At 40.9% G+C, this 23,012-nt stretch overlaps 1 protein-coding gene across 2 annotated transcripts in view; it reads right to left on the reverse strand.

Moving 5' to 3' along the window:
* Positions 1-23,012, reverse strand: part of LHPP (phospholysine phosphohistidine inorganic pyrophosphate phosphatase) — a 111,144-nt gene that overhangs the window by 75,157 nt on the left and 12,975 nt on the right. For both annotated transcript variants that reach the window (XM_033149457.1, XM_033149459.1), the window contains exons 2-6: positions 21,840-22,027; positions 17,812-17,965; positions 12,910-12,973; positions 10,984-11,076; positions 787-878 (exon numbers count right to left, since the gene is read on the reverse strand). In XM_033149457.1, the coding sequence (XP_033005348.1) occupies positions 787-878; positions 10,984-11,076; positions 12,910-12,973; positions 17,812-17,965; positions 21,840-22,027 (591 nt within the window). The remainder of the gene's footprint in view (positions 1-786; positions 879-10,983; positions 11,077-12,909; positions 12,974-17,811; positions 17,966-21,839; positions 22,028-23,012) is intronic.

Consider the following 23,012-nt stretch of genomic DNA (forward strand, 5'->3'; position numbering starts at 1 on the left):
TAAGCTGTTATCACTTTTGATGAAGGCAAACCAAGTTCATGCCCGGAATCTCACACATCACACATTATTTTATTTTAATTTTACAATCTGTACATATTTGTAGTATGAATTAGATGGTTCCCAGCTGAAAAGTGTGATGTTACAGCTGTGGAATCTGGGTTTTGACCAATACTGTAGGGCAAAACTACATGTTAGATGAAAAGCTGAAGGCTGTTAATTCCATGTTTTCAGGAAGATAAGGAAGTAGCATTTGCAGAACAGAATCAGTGGTCAAGGATATACTTTGCATGCAAGAGGTTCTAGGTTCAATTCCCAGAATGTCCAGGTAGGGTTAGGAGATACCCCAGCGTGATACCCTAGCAACCCGATGCCAATCAGTGTAGAAGGACCAATGGTTTGACTCAGCCTAAAGCAGCTTCCTATATTGTCACGTTCCTTTGCTTCAAATGGATGTTGCAAAACCTTTACAGTCAAGAGATTTTGGCTGTAGATGTTTGTGTTCTAAAATGTTAAGATGGCATATGGCTCAATGGTAAGAATGTGGAATTTGTGCAAGTTGAGCTTGAATCCAAAATGAGACCTGGGAGATGATGCATTTCAACATCCTATTTCACAAAATGACCTACCGGTATTTCTTCTACTATTATAAATCCACGCATTAAAAGCATACCATAGCTTCATAAAGACAGGGATTGAGTCAGAGAATGTAAATCACAAGCCACTGTTATATCCTGTGTTTCCATCATCATCTGCATAGAAGGCAATGCGTATTTAATGTGAACTGACCTGTACTTTCCAGTCCGTACTTGTAGAGCTCTCATACCGCAATGCTGGGCACCTCCAACATCATTTACAATATCATCCCCAATCATGATGGCCTGTCACAGCAATGAAATACAGACAAAAGTGGTGTCAAGTGCATTTGATTCCTGTCATACTTCATCTTCCTTGACATAATAAACTGCTTGATTTGATGTTTAATACAGCCATCATACAAATTAAACAAGATAATATTGTCACCGTATTGATTAAAAGTCAGCTCACCTTGAATATAATTCATCCTCTACCTATGAAGCAAGCACTATATATCCAGGCAATTTGAAAACCATCAGAGAAGTCAACATGCTTTTGAGACAATGCAATGGTATGCTAACATTTCAAGACGTTCCCATCGTATCTTTCAATTACTAAGTGGTTAAATGGCACAGCTTTATTTCATTGTAACCACAGACTGTCGGCCTAGATCTATCTATACCAATAGTACTGCATACTTTCCATTGCTACCTAATGGAGAAATATTGCTCACTATGCAATGCCAATTAATTGCATATTGCAGAGTTGGTTGCGGAGTTAGTTACAGAGTGGTGGGCTTTAGGGGAACAGAAAATGCATTATGACTGGCAGTGTCTCTCTTGGTGATGGTTCCTGTTATTTGTTTTTAAAATATAACTAAATGTTAAGGGGGTGGGGAAAATGTCACTCTAGATTTTGCAAAGCCCATCAAACCGTTTGCTAAAGATTTCCTCTGAGCATGATATTGAAGTTTAGCAAGTTCCATTTTATGTGAAAAACAATACTGAACCACTTCTCCCTTGAAAACATCTGTACAGCAGTGGATGAAGCACAGCTACAGTTGCATCATGTGTGAGACAGATTTGCCATGCTATCATAAGAGCCAGTTGCTAACTGCATGATGATCAAAATGCCTTCGTATGCATAGATGAGCTGTCCCTAATCCAGCTCTGTGTGTCCTGCCTCTGCCCAATTCCATAATGCATAGAATCAGTTGCATCAGTGACTGTTCCAGCTGTTCTGGTACCACTCTAAGCTGACATGTCATCCAGGTCTCCTTCCATCACCTCCAGTGCTTTTTTTCTAGAAAAATAGGTGTCTGTACTCACCATGAAGTTGTTACATTAAGTGTCACACTTTTTAACACACACACCCCAAAAGAGGTGCAGGTACTCACAGTGAAGTTGTTACAGTAAGTGTCACACTTTTTAACAACAACAAAAAGAGGTGCAGATACTGTGTACCCTTGAGTACCTCCGGGGACGGACGGACACTGATCACTGCCATATCAAAAGGCTATCAGTAATATACCATCACAGCAGTTGATCACTATGCTGGCTTCCTCAAAATATACCTATTCTAAAACAGATTGAGAATATATTACAAATGATTAGGAGCCAGTATCAGATTTTCTGGAATTATGCCATGTAGAAAGGTGAGGAGACAATTCAACTTATTGACACAAACATTGCATTTTTAATGCTCGTTTTCTTTCAAGCCCTGCATTCCTGTCATACCAAATGGAATTTTACTTTGATAGAACAAGTACCATCATCTGCTGTCAGTTCTATCATAAAGAAGCGGCATTGCCTCAACAGTTATTTGTGAATTTAAGACCATTCAGACAGGCATGATTCTCCCCCCCCCCTCACACCCCCAACAAATAAATGCAACTATCATTCAAATACAATTGTTACCTTTTATGGTAAAGTACAAAAGATTGTATATTATTTATGTGAAAGGATAAAATATTGTATTGTTGCATGCTACCCTAATCTCCGAGCGGTACGAGATTCCAGGGGTTCCAACCCAGGGTTCCTGTTTCCTCTTGGAAATGAGGCACAGTGGAGACTGTGGCATCTTTATGATATATGGTTTATTTACACATATATACAACCTGAGCCTGTGATGAAAGGGTTCACAACATCAACACCGCAAAAGGGTATTGCTGCTCCCAAAGCCATAGTCTTGGATTCAAACAGAAATCAAATATCGTGCTCTTGACTCTCTCTGCACCTTGCTCCTTTACTTCTAGGTCACACTACAACTTTCAACTCTCGCACTGAGCCCCTTAATGGCTCATCACCCAGGCTATCACCTCAGAGGAAGCTATCTTGGCTTGATTAGATTTTAATACTTGCTAGATCCAGGGATTAATTAGAGTGGTCTGGCACCCACTAACTATAGTATATTATTTCACATTTATATGAAAGTTAGGGGCAATGGATCTGATTCCAGACCTAGCTGCGTGCAACTGAAGTCCCCAAATGAGGATTCAGTAAGCTAAATGGGGTCCGGATCCCAGTTGGCTGCATTTTACAATGGCTCCAGAACTAATTGCTCAGCTGGGGAGTTGGATGCCTATGATCACACAATCCTATTTTTATAATTGCTTCTTAGTAGTAGGGATCAAAGTAATTATGCGGCAACTGGAACCAACAGCAGTAGGCAAGAATGAAGTGGCAGCAGCTGTTGGTGTTCTTGTCTCCACTACAATTTTTATGCAGATTTCATATAAAGCTGCATAATTCAGTAGCATAAGTAGGAATCTTGATTTAACAATTCAGTGTTCAAATGTGGTTGTTGTTTCAAAATGGAAATTTCAAATTTAATGGATTTTGGAAACAACTGTGTGGCTTGCTCAGCTCCAGGTCAGGGCCAAGTTCCCTTCCACTAAACCAGGAGCCTATGCCTAGGCAGCTGTTCTGTTTGGTATCAAATGTTTATGGAAACACAGTTTTCCAGTGGTTTATAAAGCTCCAAAGAAGATGCCTGCAAAATGAGGGACCTGAAAAGGATCAAATCCCTTGCTGCAATTAACTGGGGCATTTGATTACTGGTGAAGTATTCCGCTCTGCCTCTAAAGAGAAGTTTTCATGCGAGAAGACCATCCACATTGAAAGTGCAGCTGCACATGAGCAGCAGTGCCTATCCAGGCCAGCTTGTGGCATACGCATACAAAAATGTACTCCAGCCCCCTGGGATTTCACAGATTTACTATCGGTGAAGGGCAATAATCACTAAAGGAGGAGCAATTATTCCCAAATCATTTAGGATTTAAAAAATCATTGGCAAGAAGATAGAGGTCAAGAGGTGCACTGTCAAGGGAAATAAAAAACTCTACCTGTCAAACCTAGGTTTAACTTCCTCTCTGACTGCAATATACTAAGGGGGGCGGGCAGGCAGAGAGGGATGGAGGGGGGGGGGAGAGATAAAACCGAAAGGTCACATGCCTGCTGAAGGCCAGAATTAAAAGATCTCCAGTTTGTCCGCAGATTTTACACAGGGAGCACAGTTATTTCGTTCAATTTGCGTGAGGAAATTGTTTTAAATTAACTAAAATTCCTATTATAGAATTAGAAGGTGCTGCAAGAGGCAAAATGACATTGAAGGCTACAGAAATAAGAGATGTGTCACAAAATGAAGACAACCAGAGATGGGTGTTTTCCTTGAGATAGTGGCTGTTATAAAATTGCAGTACACATATCCTTGTTTTCTTGTGACCAGTGGACCAATGAGCTGTGGAAAGCCAGTATTGGAATACTCACTTTGGAAAGCATGGGAATGATCACCAAAAGATGAGGGTGTATATAATAGGCCCAAATAATATGGCTCAGAGGTCAGAGCAAAAAGCCCCAAACTCTGCTTATTCGTAAAACTTACTAGCGGCCTTGAATCAGGCATTCTGTCACAACCTAATCTCTTAAATGTAGCAGGGAGAAAAGTGGCAGCAATTATCTCACACACTTAAAAAAGGCTAAATCAGCAATGGTTAATAATCAAAGTTCAGGAATGAATACTCAGTAAAGCCCCTCCTGCCTTTTCCTTTGCAAGGCTTAGTACCTATGGCATTATGGGGGGGGGGGGTATCTATCTATTTGGAGTTCTATCTACCTGGAGTTTTATCTATCTGGCAGAACAAAGGTCACCATTTTTAAACCACTAGGTACATTTCGAATTTTGAGAGTGTGCTGTCACAAAATGGCTGCCATTGGGGTATGCTGTAATATAACACAGTTGTCATGGGAACCTGGCATAACACAAAATTAGACAGTAGGCTACTGTCATGGTGAAGCATTTCCCATAACTCTATTTCTATACTAGTAAAGGCTGAGCATGTTGAATTTCTGTCTGCCACACAGCTGTTAAATATCCTAGTTTTTCCTCAGTGCCAATCCTAAACCAAAGTGTAGGCCGCCCTTTTAAACATGAAGATACCGGTACTTACTTCTGAATAGACATGTATACCACTGTACTGTAAGTGAATTCCAAATGAGTGTCTGGTCTTTAGCTCTTGCACAGCACAAGACAAGCCTGAGCCTTTTCACAAAGTTTTGACATTTGCCTTTAGAGGGAAGGGGGATTCTTTAACATCCACCCTCACTAGCTGTGTAGTAATATTTGCAGAAAACAACTTCTAAGGGAGTACATGATTGTAGACAAACCCACAACAGCCAGATGTATCTAGATTGCTAGGTGAACAGGAAGGCAAACTATAGAGATTCCAAGAACTTACTAGAAGACAGGACAGGAGTAGAAAACGGGCGCTAAGGGGGAGAAGAAAACAAGTACCCCAAGAATTCTTACTGCCTGGTGTCCAAACAACTCACTTATCAATCACATATCTGATTTCCCTCATTGGCTAAAGCCACTTACAGGTGGGAGCAGCCAGGCTGGCTCGTTCCACAGAAATTGCTTTGAAGGGTACCTGTGCATTTGGCTTCATAACTTTATTTCTGGGAGGGCAAGAGACTGGCTATGCAAGGCAGACATACCCTCACAATGAAGTAACAGGGTGCTTCTGAGCATATACTAAGCCTAGGAAATTGTTTACAGTACCAGAATGTGCCACACAATCATTCCATGCATAAATTCATTTCTGGTTCCCACGTCCCAAACTTTCTTAATTTGGGGGAAGAGGGAGTCTATTTGTTGCTGCATTATTAAATAATTAGGAGTAAGAAATCCTCACTGGTCTACTGGAACTCACCCAGATCTACTACTAGTCCTGGTTCTACCTTCTGCTTGCACCTGGCATACATAATTCACAACTAGATAGACCAATGGTCTGACTCAGTATAAAATAACTGACTGTGTGTTCATCTATGCCTGAGTCCAAGATCATTCCAGCTTTCCAATCTTCTATTACCATTGAGAAAGCAGCAGCTCAGGTGTGTTGTCATCGGTTTAAAATAATATTGCTCCTGATGTATTTGCTAAGCCGCAGGGGTCGGCAAGGTTTACGGGCCTTGGGCCGGATCAATCCCACGGAGATCGTCCGTGGGCCAGACATGCACAGCATGAAGCCATAAATTGCGTCTGCGCATGCCCAGCTGCCGAAAATTGTGCCTGCGCAAAAGCGATTTTCAGCATCTGGACATGTGCAGATGTGGTTTCTGGTATCTGCGTGTGCGCAGATGCCATTTCCGGCACCACTCAGTGAACAGGGGACTTGCCAAGTGGGTGGCTCGGTTTGCGGGCGGCTCGTGGCCCAGTTTGCGGGCGGTCTTCGTGGGCCGCATCCGGCCCATGGGCCAGAGGTTGCCGACCTCTGTGCTAAGGTACCTGGACAAAAATAGGGTGACAAAACAGGAGGCTACAACACTTGCTGACTGAAGAGCTGTGAGGCAGGGCCAGAGTGATGTTTACCTGTCCTTCCATGCTAGTTTACTCCCATGCCACCAGTGTGCATGCAGCACTCCACCTCAGTGAGAAAACGTAAAACCACTATTCATACTCTCAAGTTTTCGACAAGCCTCGCATTTGTGGATTGTTTCCGTTTTTCAATGATACCCGGGATGCACTGCACCAAGCAGAGGTTTCTAACTAGGCAAATGGCATTCTTGCTTTTAGTGCAGCATAATGACATTGGGACAAGGTGGGAAAGTTGCCTCATGGACCCATGGGAACGAGGGATGCATTCTTATGCACCATTTCATACCTATATTTGGCACTATCAGAATCAGGAATTTGCAACTACCAGTAGTTTATGCACTCTTGTGTGACCCATTGCAACTCCCATTAGAGCAGGACAATTTGCTTCAGATAGACCTTTTTATGATGGCATTAAAGTACTGGAACCTTAACATTATTTAGGTTTTAGCGTAATACAGTAAAAATCACCCACTGTTACAGCAGTCCTAAAACATATGAATTAGGCTATTTCAGTAACCTTTAAAGATGTGTTATTCTTTGTCATATTATTGAATCATAAGAAGGGGCAGGTTAGCTCTAAGAGGTTTAAATTTCCTATCTATTAAAGTAATACTAGCAATCTGGTTTTTTTCTAGGCTATTGAGGAAAGGTTAAAATGAAAATTGGACTTTAGGGAGTACCTTCTATTCCAAGAGCAGGTTGAAAACATCTCAGCTGTAGCAAGCAAAGTCAGGTTCTCTTTACAAAGCAGTTATCAAGGGAAATGACTGGTGATAACTTTATTGATTAAAGCAACTCCAAAAAATTCAAACTTTAGCCACTGTCTAGCTCTGCCGCAGTGAGACAGTTTAAGACATTGCAGTGGCAAAATGAAGAAAGGTGGGGGGAGGGGGAAGCCCACTGTAATGTTTGATAAAGCACAGATGGGAATTTACAACGATTTAATGATACAGCTAATTTTATATTTAAGTGCAATACATAAATGAGCCTGAACAATTTTATGAGGTGAATGTCATCATGCTAGGCCCTATTTTATCATCCCAGGCAGATACCAACACACACAGCAAACCTTGCATGCATGATCAGACAGCTAGATGTACTAGATAAAACTGTCAGCTATTTCCCCCCCCCCAAATCACAATGATTATGGCTGCATTCTTGAGCCATTCCTTGTAGCTGCCTCATGTGTGAAAGATAATCTATGTGTAGGGTGGGGAGATGGGTACAAAATACATGCAATGCTCAGGTGGAAAGAACACGTCTGTCTGTTTCACAGCAAGTAAGTTGAGCCTCAAACAACTGGTGTTCAGAAGCATACTATCTCTGACAGCGGAGGTAGAATATAATCTGATCCCTCCATGAATATGTCTAATTTTCTGTTAAAGCCATCCAAGTTGGTGGTCATCACTGCAAGTTCCATTGTTTATATGCCTTATAATCTTTCTTTTATATGTCCTGAATCTTCCAGCATTCAGCATCACTGGACATCCACAAGTTCTGGTATTACACGAGAGGGAGAAAAACTTTTCCCTATCTACTTTTTCCATACCGTGTGTATTTCTATACATTTCTGTTGGAATTCTGAATGGGAGCACATTTTGTTGCCGGTCCCACTTGTAAACTAATTAATTTCATCTCAGTAACCATTTAAAAAAAAAAAGGAAACGAACACTGTGAGGCACCGGGACATCTTTCTGGGTAGTACAAGCCAAGCACAACAAGGAAGAGCCATCTCCTTGTTAAGACAATGGAAATCTAAGCACAACCCTACCAGCAATGGTTTCTCAAATCTTACCCTACTGAGCAGTCTGAATGCACTACAGAGTTCAAAATAGCAACACAAAGACAGGAGGCTCCTTGCTTCAGATACCCTTGCCTTCAAAAACACTGAGGGCTCTGAATCACATACAGTACAGATGATATGCTGGAGAGGGCAGGGCTTGGCAAATCCCCCCCCCCCATTTATCCCAGTGTTTGTTTACACCTGAGGAGGCTGAGTGTCTAAATAAGGTTTATGTGGTTCCTGTGTTGCTTGCTTTTAAAGCGACCAGATGCAAGTCCACTGAGCTTTTTCCTCAAAATCTGCTCACCTTTTCATCATATGTGTGTGGTGTTTTTTTTTAAAAAAAAATAAGTGGCAGTGTTTTCTTTTTTGGTTCACTGGGCCCTTCAAACTGGGATTAATGGATTAGTACAAGTGGAATGCTGTGTTCGGTCCTGGCCATCTCATTACTAGAAAGATAGCAACAAATTGGAAAAAGCTTGGGGAAGAGTGGCAAAAACAGTTAAAAGTGCTTTAAGGATTGACTTGTGAAGGAAGATTACAAAAAGTGAAACATATAGCTTAGCTACGTGATAACTAGGAAAGAAGATCAGGATTAAAATCCAGGATCAGGATTTTAACAGACTGCTTTTCTTTAAAAAGAAAAAAGAAGTCACAGAGCAGCCTTTTCAGGAACTCCTGGCAAAAAAAAAGCATTAAAAGTTTTTTAAAAAATTGTATGACTAAACTGAATGCCATTATATATATATATATTTATATATATATATAATGTATATATATATATATAGGAGAAATTATTCCTGTGATACAAAATCCTATAGGAACCTTCTCCACACAGGGAGGCAGGCAGGCAGGCAGGCACACACACACACACACGTCTGTGTGGGGAAAGATCCTATAGGATCTTGTATCACAGGAATGATTTCCTCTACTGTTATTTATTCTGGTCAAAGCCACACCATTTGGACAATGTTAGGGCATATGATGGTTGCAGTGAGCAGAATAAGATTAACAAATGAAAGTGCAGAACATTGGCAAGACAACTCTCTTTCTGCAATTTCAAAATCAGATAAACAACTGGTATAAAAAAAGCCACACAAACAACTGTGGGAAACACAGGCTGCAGGCGTTGAGGTGGTATTGGCAGTATAATAATGACTTTGTATTGAAATGACCTCCGTGCAGTTGCTGAAGGGTTATATAATATTTATGAATATTCCATATAGAACTGTGTGAAGCTATCAGCACTGTGGTTCGAGGGACAGCTGTGTGGTGCTGGTGGGGAAGCAGACAAGGAAGAAGGAAGCACTATATATCTATTTATTAAGTTTATAGACCACCTTTATCTTCCAAGGATTTCAAGGTGGTGTGCCTTCTCTTCTCCATTTCATCCTCACAACAACCCTGTGAGGTAGGTTAGGTTAAGAGATGATGACTGGCCCAAGGTCACCCAGTGAGCTTCATGGCTGAGTGGGAATTCAAACCCTGGTTTCCCAGGACATAGTACAACACTCTAGCCATTTTGCCACACTACAATAGTGCCAGTCAGTTGTAGGACTCTGTGTGTGCATAAATGTATATGAATACTGTGTATAAAAGGGGGTCAATGTGTTCCCGAATGGTAGAATGTAAGAGAGAATAAACAGGGAATGGAACACAGAAGGCGCACACACTCAAAAAAGAAGAACTTTGGAATGTGATATAAAAGGAAAAGCTTCCTTTGATTTCAAATTCCAAAGTCTGATATTTTCAACATTAGAATGAATATCACCCTTCTAAAATCTATTTAAGGGACAATCATCCAACAGACAACTGAGCCTCGATGACTTACTATATCTTCTCAATGCCCATATTCTATAATACGATAAAACAAACAAAGCATGAAATACAGGGTCAGAGCATCAACTCTAGGTTCTAAGACACAACACATGCTGTTGTTTTTCTTTATATCATCCAAACCACTGGATGGAATTATTATCTTGTAATTCATAACTCTTATTCCTTCCAAGTGAAAGTTTGTGCTGTCGCAGGAGGACTTATACCACTGGCTTAAAGTGGAGCCAGGGCATGTTTTTCTCCAATTTTGTATAACAAGACACAGCAAATTAAAAGGCTATGGCACATAAAAAAATAGCAGTATAATATTATTGTCTTAAACGTGTTTAAGAACTTAATTGCTTTTAAATCTGAAACAATACTGAGGACTGCTTTGGGAGAGAAATGCATTGTATGAAAGCTTGGGGGAGAAAATAGTTGGAGGTGATGGTTGTAATGATGGCCACCAGCTTTACTTAAAGGAATCCCCACCTCCACTACCCAATGAAGAAGAATCTGACTCCTGGTCCCTGACAGACATGAGCTAAGTGGATCCTACAATGTCAAAACCCACTCAAGATTTGGTCAAGATAAGAAGTCATTTTTAAAAATTGCATTCTGCACTATGAATCTGTTCAAGCAAATACTCTATGGCCAACTCATCCTTTAAAAAGAAGGGCAGAGGAAGTAAAATAAAGGAAAAGAAACTAAGCAGTACCCAACTCATGTGAATAATCTCCATGAGTGAGCAATTTAACATGGGAACCATGCAATTTCTCTTTTCACAGAAGAGGAGCAGAAGTCCTTTGTGAGTTCGCTGCTCCCATGTTATACCACCTTTTGTGAACGTAGACTGTTTGATTATATTTTCCCTTCCAAACCACCCACTGGAGGTATTGCTAGAATCAACACAGATTATATTAATCAAGAAAGCTTACCTGGTGTGGTTCAATGCCCATTTCTGTCAAGGCTGACTGGAAAAACATTTTGGCTGGCTTTCCCACCACCTCCGCTTGAATATCGCATGCATACTAGATGAGAAAACAAAATTAACATGGTTAACTTTCAAAACAAAGGTGTCTGATTGATTTACACACAAATAAGGCACATCATCATCATCATCATCATCATAAAGGTAAAGGGACTCCTGACCATTAGGTCCAGTCGTGGACGACTCAGGGGTTGTGGTGCTCATCTCGCTTTATTGGCCGAGGGAGCCAGCATACAGCTTCCGGGTCATGTGGCCAGCATGACAAAGCCGCTTGTGGAGAACCAGAGCAGCGCACGGAAACGCCGTTTACCTTCCTGCCGGAGTGGTACCTATTTATCTACTTGCACTTTGACGTGCTTTCGAACTGCTAGGTTGGCAGGAGCAGGAACCGAGCAATGGGAGCTCACCCTGTTGCGGGGATTCGGACCGCTAACCTTCTATCGGCAAGCCTTAGGCTCTGTGGTTTAGACCACAGCGCCACCCACATCCCATCATCATCATAGTCATGTCTAAATAATTGTGCAATTTTCCAATGTAGACCTATATTTTTTGGTAATGAGCCTGACATGTTCTTTGAAACTATCCAGAAATTGGGCTTTAAAAAAAAATAGCTGTGAGTTTCTGTGGGCTACTTGAAAAGAATTTAATGGTATCACAAAAAGTAGCAGATAACAGTCATGCTGCAACTGATAGAAACAAGTCACTTCATGCTTTGACTCATTGCTGACATACTAACATAGCCTGTCATTTTCTTTCAAGATACTTGCAGGCTAATCTTTCAAAGATGCAAGTGCATGCCTACAGACTCTGGCACATACTCCGGTGAGAATTACATGCTATGTGCAGCATGGGAACACTGCCTTGAGTTCCTCTCCCTCACAATTGTGGAGGAACACTCGCCCTGTGATGGGAGCATTATTATCACAGTGAGTTCTCCTGTTTCCATTTCTCTTCATTGGCCACCACTGACAATGGCAAGGTGGCATCATCACAGGGCAAGTACAGTTCCAACCTCAAGCAATTGTGTTGTGCGCTTTTTAAAAATTTAGGTCAAAGGCTATGGTGGTTAATGATATTTTATTTATTTATGCATTTATAGGCCACCCTTCAATATAAACATTCTCATGGCAGCTCAGAGCAATGCAAGTCAACAACAGTAATAAATTCAGCAACAGCAAAATAATACACAAATTAAAGGAAATTAAGGTCAGCAGATAAAAGTAGCAACAAAAGAGGCCATTCCAAATGAACACTTGAAATCTTGGGGAAATCAAGAGGTATGTGCTTGGCAAGCCACCTTCAAGGAGGCAACAGGATCCACCTTTTGTGCTACATTATTTGCTAAAGCACTGTCACAGCTCACATGTGATATGGACTGCTGCTATAAAGATCAACAGGTATGGGCCCCCACAACACCACTGACTTTGCATGCCGTCTTCCATCCATATATTGGTATATTTAGGGATCTTAAAACCCATTTGGAAGTTTCAGAACCTTGTCAGTTGTTAACATATAAAATTGATGAGCTACCTCCCTGCCCACTTCTTAACTCTGCCCCTCAGTTTGTGAATTGCATTTACTCCTAAGCTTTACGGAGCAAAAGGTTCCAAACTAAATGAGAGAGCTGTGCATTGTTCTTACAGCTGATTATATTTACTCTCCTCCAAATAATCAACACCACCAAAGTAACAAGGACTTTTTAAAACGTTTATCCCCCCCCCCCAAAAAAGCCCAAGAAAGACAGAGACCCACTTGCAATTTCTAATATAAGAAACCTCCATCCAATTTGTGTCCACACGCTGATCAATACAAACAAATGTGGTTGTGCAGTGCAGTGCTTGCAATACACATATCCCTTTGAACTATAAAATACCTCCAAAGCCTTCATATATGCCCCAACGTCAAGTTTTAAGCCATCTGTTTCTTTATAATAACGCCTGGAAATGAAAAGGTTAAAATTAGATTCAAATATTTTTAGATCTTAAAAACATACAAATAGCTTCGCTGGTATCAAACCTAAGGCCCATCTAGTCCAACATCCTGCATAAGGAAGCCTGCAAGAAACACACCCTCCCCACTTGTGCCCCTCAGCGCCTGGCATTCAGAAGCTTATCACCTCCAATACTGGAGACAATACACAGATATCTTGACCAAGAGTCCCTAATAACCTCTCCTTCCATGAACTAATTTGGTATGTTCGCTATGGTATCTTTTGACAAAAATGTGAGAGAAGCAGGAGGCCTGATCTCTTGTCCAGTTGAGTCCTATGACATTACTACTACTACTACTACTACTACTACTACATGGGTGTATATGCCACCAAGATGGCGGCAATAAGCCAGAACTCCCTTCTGTACATACACACCTTAAACACTCTTTCTTCTTGCATTGTAAATGAAGAATCTCACTGACTAGCCAAACTAGAAACACAAGATTAAGTGGTCTAGGGGTTTGCCACCCAAGCTGACCAATTATTTTAACCATGTGTCTTTAGAAATGCTGAGGTAGAACTTACTCCAAATAAACTATGCTCAGGAATGAAGCCAGGGCTTTTCTTTTAGTGAATATTCAGAATCTTACTTAGCATATTTCTTTTCTAGAAATAGTAAAAGAGACATTCAGGATAAGGCAAGTGTTTTCTTTCAAGTCCCAAGACAGATAGGTAGAGAACAGAAATGTATAGGATGAGCAGTCAGATAAGATTTTATGCTTTATCCTTCTGCCATTTTCGATTATTCAGCATAGCCTCTCTTTAAAATGACCACTTGACCTTTGCTAGAACAGCCATTAACCTTCTATAGTCTAGCGTAAACAGCTTAATTTTCTGACAGTGGCATGACAGAAGAAATTACAAAGCCAATTCCCACTCTCGGCCCAAAACAGATGCTAAATGTAAATCACTCCAGTTTCACAAAGAGAGTATTCTGCTCCAGTAAGTCTAATGCTATGGGTTTCTAAGAGAGCACACTAAAACTTTAGCTGAAAGAATGTTAGTTTCTTTCTTCAGAGTAATTTTTAAGGAGTGAACTCTATCTATACTTTTCTGTTATACTGTATATATATAGAGAGAGAGAGATTACTACTGAAATACCACATGAAAACTAATAACTGCTGATAGAAGCGCTGCTGCTGCAGCTAGATGATACCACAGAAGCTCAATTTTGAATCAAAGCAAATTTAATGTCACCTTCTCACACAAAGCAAAGTGATCCTCTTTATGGAAGATGTTACAAGCCTAAAGAGGAGGTTTGAATTACAAAGGTCTTGTACACTTCTTATTTCTGCAACATTTACTTCACTCCAAGTGAGACTTGGTCTGTTTCCCCAACACACACACAAACACACTATCAGAGGAAGTCAACAATCACAGTAGACCCCTACTTAGCTCCATTGAACTACCTGCATGACTACTCTGAGAAAGCCTTACAGCTGTTTAGAAATAAATCAAAGCTGCCTACTATGGGACAGCTCCAAGGAATAAAACAAAATGGATGCACTCCAATACTGTCCAGTGCATTAAAAGCTCCAGCTATTGACCCATTTAGTAAACTACACTGAATTCACTTGGGCTTTCTTACAAGTAATCATGCCTAGGGGATCAAGGCACACCACGTTGAGATCAATGGGATATAAGCAGCTATCAGCCACATCAAAGCAGGTCCACTCAGAAGAAAGACCTACCAAGTTCAATGGCAGTTATTCTCTAAAAGAATCAGGGTTAGAGGCACAGCCTTAAATCAGGGCTGCTGGGTGCCCGGTGTATACATGCTCCCAGCAAGGTGCTCAAGAAGGTGGTGGTAGGGCAGCTTCAGGTGTGCTTGTATAAAACCGATTATCATTCTAGACTAGAGATGTGAAGGCCCGGATAAAAACAGAAAAAATTGGGGGAAAACGTTTCCCCCCCGGGTTTTTCCTGAAGCCTTTTTTGGGTTGTTTTTTTCAAAAAATTGGAAAAATAAAAAATAGATTATGGAATGTTTTATTTTAACATGATGAATAAAATATTTTAAGATAGGGGTTCAAATATTTTATAAATCATTTCTAAAAAATATGTATGGTATCAGATTATTCTAATTTCTGTGAGGACAAGCAAGTCCTAGGTTACAAACTGAACTCTCCAATGCAAGAACAAGATACATTTCTTCCTTTAGGAGGTGCTGTTGTCACCAGAAAAGAAAAAGGCTTCAGTTTTGTTTTTGTATGCGTGTGGTATGCATTGGTTCTGTTCCTCTTCACTAGGCCTCAAAGCACTGGAAGAAAATATAGAGCAACAAAAAGGGCCTGAAAGTATATACCGGTACTTAATTACAGCTCAGAAAATGATTCTGATTAAATTTCATGCCCATTCATTGAAACTTAGTCGCACTTCCTTCTTCAGTTCTTTTTATGAGAATGTTTTTTTTTAATACTGTGGAGAGGAAATATGAATAATTGTTACTTCTGGATTTTTAAAAATTGTTTTGTGGAGGCTTTTTTTGTTCCACATAAACTAGTAAACAGTTCAGGAGATGTTTGCTCCATTTGTTACAAATACAAATAAATATTATTTTAAAAGTAAATTCTGTTTGTAATAATTGTCCATAGTTATATTTTATGTTTCTAAAGTAACAGAATGACTTTCAATCTGGAAAAGAAAAAAGAAGTGCTAATGTAGCATTTTTTTCAATTTTTCCAAAAATTTCCGTTTCCCCCGGAAAAAAACCGGGTTTTTTCCAAGCTTCAAAATTTCCGGAAATTTTACATCTCTATTCTAGGCCCATTTCAACGCAGTCTCAGCTTTTGTTGCTCTGGTTGATGACCTTAGTCAGGAAAAGGGCAGGCGGGAAGAGCCTGCTGATTCTTCTTGACCTCTCCATGGCTTTGGACAGCATTGAACATGATACTGTCTGAGGAAGATGGAGGCATGAGTTTAAAGTGGTTTCGCTCTTACCTTCAAGGACAATTTCAGAGGATAGCATAGGGTGATCGGTGCTCAGCTCTCATGGAAGCTTTCTTGAGGGATTCCATGTTATTTAACTTAAGCTTACCAGACGTCCCCTTTTCCCGGGGACAGTCCCCAGATTTACAAATCAGTCCCCTCACAAAATCCATTGAAGTTGAAAAGTGTTCCCATATTCATTGAAAGAAATCTGGTAACCTTAATTTAACTTCTATATGAGGCTGCTGTCATCAGGGGGTTTGGAGTGAGGCGTTATTAGTATATTCATAGTGGGTTACATTTCCCATGAAGGGGGAGGTATGTTGTTTGTGGGGCTCCTGGAACCATCTTTGTCACTCAAGGCCCAGGTGGACTTGAGGATTAGGAGCACCTCTACGCAGCTTCAGCTATTTCTGGATAGGGATAGGCCATAGTTACTCATGCTCTGGTAAACTCCAAACTGGATTACTGTAATGCAACCTACTTGAAGGTGGTCCAGACCCTTGAAGATGGTCCAGAAATTGCAACTAGTGAAAAGAATGCTGCTGCAAGAATGTTGGTAAGGACAGCAGTCTGCAAGCATATTGTCCCTACTGAAAATAGTTACACTGGTTGAGAATTGCTTTTAGGGATCAGTACTTCTTTATGCTGGATATTAAGCAAAGCAACATATCAAAGAGACAGAGGGAGATAAAAGGCTGGAAATGATGTTGAAGCCCAAGAGCAGACATCTCCAAACTAAGGCCCGTGGGCCGGATGTGGCCCGTGTGAGCCAATTGTGCGGCCCCCGATGACCCCTGCTGGCCACTGTTACCAGTGCGGTAGAGTGCGGTTGTCCATCTCCGGGTTGGCGCAGCAATAGAAACAGCTTTTGCGCATGCGCAAAACATCATTTCTGGCGCACTTTCGGGTCTTCGGAGGCCCATGCACACGCGCACAAGCTATTTCCAGTGCCGCACTGATCCAGAAGTGCACCGGAAAAAGTGAGTGCACATGCATATGGGCACGCGCTTCCCTGCCCTCCAGCCCACTGCGCAAGGCCGGGTAAGTTTGGGGACCCCTGCCCAAGAGCCTGCAGTTTGTAAACATCCTAAATGGTGTGCAGCAAGTGTTAGGCAGACTTAATAAAATTAGGCAGTGTTAGGTGCAAAACTGATTTCATGTTATTCTAAATGCTACTGAAACAGTTGCTATTCTCCTGTGCTTTTAAAAAAAGGGGAGCTAGAGGGGGGGTAATACATGGTAGTCTTTGCAAACACACATCTAATACACAGCAATAACAGATAAAACCATGAGGAAAGAAGTGATTAAGAAGATAATGCATAGAGCAGTGCAATAGTGGCATAAAAAGGTAAAGGTAAAGGACCCCTGACAGTTAAGTCCAGTCGCGAACGACTCTGGGGTTGCAGCGCTCATCTCGCTTTACTGGCCGAGGGAGCCGATGTTTGTCCGCAGACAATTTTTTCAGTGTCATGTGGCCACCATGACTAAGCCGCTTTTGGCAAAACCAGAGCAGCGCACGGAAACAGCATTTACCTTCCCGCCGGAGCGGTACCTATTTATCTACTTGCACTTTGATGTGCTTTCAAACTGCTAGGTGGGCAGGAGCTGGGACCGAGCAACGGGAGCTCACCCTGTCGCGAGGATTCGAACCGCCGACCTTCCGATCAGCAAGCCCAAGAGGCTCAGTGATTTAGACCACAGCGCCACCCACATAATTCTCCCTAATTCTGGGTTTCAAAAAAGCAGTCAAAATACTGCAAAAGAACTTGGGACTGGAAGGGGAAGCAAGCACCATGCATATATTTCTGGCATCCCCAATATTTCTGAGAACTATAAATGAATTGATTAACTTACCCTCTTCCTAGAGATATCAGAACTGGATTCTCCAAACCAATGAGCACTTGGAAGGCAGCATTAAGGTTTTTGTAAGAAAAGTTGTCTGCTGCATCACCAACCACCACACAGTTTGGGTTTGCTCTATCAATATCAGCAAATTCTGGGATAACATCTAAGGGGGAGAAAATCCAATTAATCCAGGAAGCCATATATTGGCTACCCTTTCTTCAACTTTTCATTGACTTATCGCTGCTGTTCTAACTATTCTTTGGGGGGGGGGGGAGGCTGAACTACTCTGTCTGATACACCAAAAGTGAATTCAAGGATCTACACACTGAGAACTACATAATCAAAATAGCACAGCACAGCCACAAGAGGGCTTACAGGATTCCAAAGGTCTGCAGAAGCAATATATTATGGGGAAAAAAATATGATGGATGAAAACAACAACAACCAAACATACCAATGAGGAGTGAACTTAGGCCACACCCACACCATATGTATAAAGCACTACAATGCCACTTTAAAAAACAACATGGCTTCCCCCCCCAAAGAATTGTGGGAGCTGTAGTTTATTAAGGGTGGCAATAGTTGTTCTCAGAGTAGCTTCACAATTCATCCCTCTTCACGTGGAATTCTATGAATTGTAGCTCTGTGAGGTGAAAAGGGACTTCATAACAACTTTCAGCACCCTTAACAAACTACAGAATTCTTTGACTGTTCAATGTGGTATTAATACCGCTTGAAATGTATTGTGTGAATATGGCTGGCTGACTGTTGTGGGGAAATAATGAAAAACAGGGTGGAGAGAATGGTATGGAACTAAAGCACTGCACATGGCAATTCCACTTCTGTGTGTGCGCGCGCTGTAGAACAATGGAAGAACACTGGAAAGGAAGTTGAAAAACCCAAGCAATCAACACTTATAAATCAACAGCAGCTTGCCATCCACAGCCAATCTTTCTGGATTTTGCTGGTGTGTATTCTGCATTACATGCAGCTAAATTCTGAAACATCGAAATCAAAACATTCTCTTTTGATGTTACCTAACTGGCACACCTTTGTTGCGATAACAGTGTAAAATTATGCTTTATTCCAGTGCAACACATCCTCATTCTGAGCACTTCTTTGCTAGCAGTGCAAGACCTAAGGTCAGGTCACAAGCCGCAGCACATCTCAGAATGCAGACACTTGATTGCTGGAGAACCAAGCAAGTGCATCTATGAGATGGCAAGCAGATAATCGTCATTTGGAATGAACTTGACACCACAAAGTTGCAGCTCAGCATTTTTCTTACGTTTTTGGATGAAACTGAAGAACAAAAGTGTACATCAGCTGTATTTCCAAAAGTGACTCTTTTGAATTACAAGGCAAATTGGCATATCTGAAACCGTGCTCTTGATGGTGAAGAAGAAGAATTAAAGTTTTAAAAATGATGCTCAAATTAGAACTACTGTTGCATCAAGCCCTACTCCCTATTTCACAAGGTCTCATTGTTTGTTCCGCCTATTTTGTGGAAAAACAAACAAAAACTCTGAAGAAATTTTATAGGTTGAGGGTCTGCATTACGTTAATAAATGTTTAAGTTGGCTGATCAGACTTTTTACCTCTTCAAACCCCTTTTTTCTCCCCTGTAGTCACGTGGCCTTTCTAGGACACCTTAGCGCCAAGAGCCCTGCACTGCTGTAAACATGAATGTGCTTTTCTAAAACATGGAACTTTTTAAAAAGCAGGGCTGTTAGCCCATTAGAAGAGCCCACTTGTGCTTGCAGTAGTACAGAACTCTTTGCACAAAGGCTTACATTCTGACACCACTTCCTAGAAAGACCCATGTTATCTACCACTACTGCATGGTCACATGGTCTTCTAGGAAATACTAGAAATATGTGAGCTTTTGTGCTACGGGCTTCATGCTGTTTAATAAAGTAAAACCTTTGTTTTTATAAATACCATATTAGGTTAAGGTCTGGTTAACTACAATAACAATTTTTCATTTTTTTGTAATATTCTGCTTTGTTTTCAACATAGGTACTATTTATTGTTTCTTCTTTTTTGTATCTTATCAAAGAAAAAGTACAAGTAAACCTTTCTGCTGTCCCCCACAAAATTTATTTTCTCTCCAAAGGCCACTTTACTTCATCTCCACCCTCTTCAAGCTGCCAAAAAAACAGATGGGAGCAAAAGGTTCAGCACAACACTAAATGGAATACATTTTAGTGGAAAATACAATATGCCCACGGTTTGGACATAGCAAGTAGATAAGCAGCTTTTCACCCAGGCAGTCATTACAAGACAACATGTTTGGAATGAATCCCTGCAGAGATTATGATAAAGCAGAACAGATAACAACTTTCTCATTAACTGTTTCCTCATTTTAGGTTGTGGTTACACAGAAAGGGACATAATTGCATCCTCCAATATTTATTCCCCTCCCCTTTCAGTATCATTTTGAGACTCTGCCTTTTTTATTCCCTCACCTTTCATTTCCTCAATTAATGCTGCCGCCTCTTCTTTCCCTGCCTGATCTTGAAGGCAACCGATTCCTTCATCTCTCTCCTGCAACCTGCACTTTCAACCTGGCACTTCTTCATCCACAATTCCCAAACACTGTTCTCTCAAGGAGCACATAGGCATAAGATCTTGAGAAGTCTAGTCAGAAACAGTCAAGCATTACTGCACTTATTAGATTGAGGGGTTGCTCTTCAGTGAAATCCCATGAGCACCCTGGTCGATCCAGATGTTAAGACAACCCAATTTTTGTAATGTAAGGAACTAAGGCCGTGAGCATCAACTATAACCATGTTGTTGTTTAATCTCCTCTGCCAGATCAATCAAGTTTTTTATTTCCAGCTGCATAGACCAGATACTGGAGGGCCAGCTGAGGCCCTCAGACCTCAACCTTTAGGGATTTTATCACAGGAAATGGAAGGGCAATCCTAGGCCATGGCTGGACATGGAAGCTGGTTTCATGAGCACAGCTAGGGAAATCAGGACCACAAAGAAGACAAGAAAGGACAAGATCTAGGACCCATGACCAAAGCCACGACTTGGAACAACAGGGCAAACAGCCAAGAGGCAGGCGTGGCCAGGATGAGGAACTGTGGACATGTAGAAAAGCACATCATGAGTAACAAGGCAAGGGTATGCTAAAGATAAAACAAGAGACAAGAGATTCAGGGGGAAAGAGCGCTCTGTGAAGAATAGCTGTTACACTGTCCTATTAACCATTAACCAGCCTACCAATAGTCTTCCTAGTGAGGATGGGGCACTAAAATAAGACTGGGGCCAGTGAGGCCAAAGCAGATAAATTAAGTCTCTGCTGTGCTTCATTCCAAGTGTAGCAGAAAGTGACTTGACGTCTTCAGGAACCTCTGGTACTGGTGTGGAAAATGCACTTAGGTGATACACAGGGCACACTGTGTTAGATCTCGAAGCTGAAAGTCAGAACATGGCAGCGTCTTCCTATGATAGTAGGCAAAAAGAGCAGCTCCCTAGATATTCAGCTTGCCAGGTCCATGTGGAAGCAGCTTGACAGCAAAACAAGAATATATGCTATTGTGATGTTATAGAAACCAAAAATGATGTTTTCTAGTTTCAAGATAAATTGGATGTTCTGTAAATTTTACCTCAATGATTCTCCTTCCCTGTCATTCTCGGTTCAAGAAGGTGGTTGGATAAGGTGCAGAAGAAAAGTAACTACTAATGCTGCTCATCAAACACTTGTGCAAGACTTCACACAGTCCAATAATAATTAGGCATTATAGGAGCTGTCATGCTTCTGCAAGAGTTTGCAAACACTCTTGCTGAAGCACATTTTGGGGCTGAGTTTTCATTTCCTATGAAACGCCCTAACGCAAAGTGTAAAACAGCACTACCCTGAGCAGAAGACGCATTATGCACAAAGGAGTGGAGCTACTGGATCTAACCCGCAGACCTGAAAACATGTATGCCTTGAAATGTCTTCATTCCCACTGCAAAAATAAGACTGCACCACATTTAAAGTGCCCACCTCCACTGCAATTAACAGCAATTAAACACTAACAGACCATCATGTACAAGCAGGTGTGGCCTCAAGTTGCGTTCCTTCAGGATTCGGCATGCTGCTGGTGCTGGAGCAGTGACTTCATTCACCCCAATGTCAAAGCCCAGATGCTGCAACTTTCCTACAAACTTGTCTCGCGTAGCTTGAGTTTCATTGGTGCAGAACCGCAGCTTAAGACCAGATGTCTTGATCCTGACAGAGCAAAACGGTGAGACATTAAATCAATCAGCTACAGAATTCAGAATTTAAATAAATGAGAAGACGAGAAGAATGTATTACAAACTCATATGTAAAGAGTCAGATTCTCATGTTGTTTGTAATAAACAACATGAGAATCTGACTCTTTACATATGAGTTTGTAATACATTCATATATATATATATATATATATATATATATATATATATATATATATATATATATATTGGAGCACCAAACAGTATCCGTCTAAATCTTGGTGATGCAACTTTCTGGCTCCATCTATAGATTATATAGGGAGGGATACAACCCACTGGGAATTATTTTCAAGTAAATATAAACTCAAACATAAATTTGTGCTATAACAACTTCAGAGTTGGTAAGCGCCTCCAAATGACATCTGAATACCATTTTGACTGTGAAAATAAACAAACAAAGTATGGGAACCCACGTAGGACTGAGCTAGACCAAGAAAATTTAGTTGAGAATGTTTTAAAATATAGCTAGATGGTACATTATACCATTGGGTGGGGGAGGTGTTAAAAGGATTTATGCAAAGAAAGATGAATGCCTCGTTCAACAGCAGATCAGGGGGTGGATTGCTCTGCCCAATATATAAATATTTGTTGATGAGATTGAAGAATGATTATATCTGTTCATATTAGGTTTGTAAAGGATGTCGAATTTGTATAAATCCATACCTTTTGTATTAAGTATAACATATTAAGTAAATTCAAGCAAAATATATCTATCAGAAGTAATTCTGAAAAATGTGGTCCCATGGCAGGGCTGGGGGGGGGGGAGAAGGGGGCACGACACACACACTTCTTGTTCTTCTTCTTATGACCATTTAAAATGTCCAAAGATGTCGCCTCCAGAATCATTCTTTTGGCATTATTTGTCTTTCCTAAACATAGGTATGTGAATTATCAATTACACTTAGTGGTTAATTGCCCTTCATAAAGATAGCTTTTCCATT

The sequence above is a fragment of the Lacerta agilis genome, chromosome 5 (genome assembly GCF_009819535.1).
Source record: "Lacerta agilis isolate rLacAgi1 chromosome 5, rLacAgi1.pri, whole genome shotgun sequence".
Taxonomy (NCBI): domain Eukaryota; kingdom Metazoa; phylum Chordata; class Lepidosauria; order Squamata; family Lacertidae; genus Lacerta; species Lacerta agilis.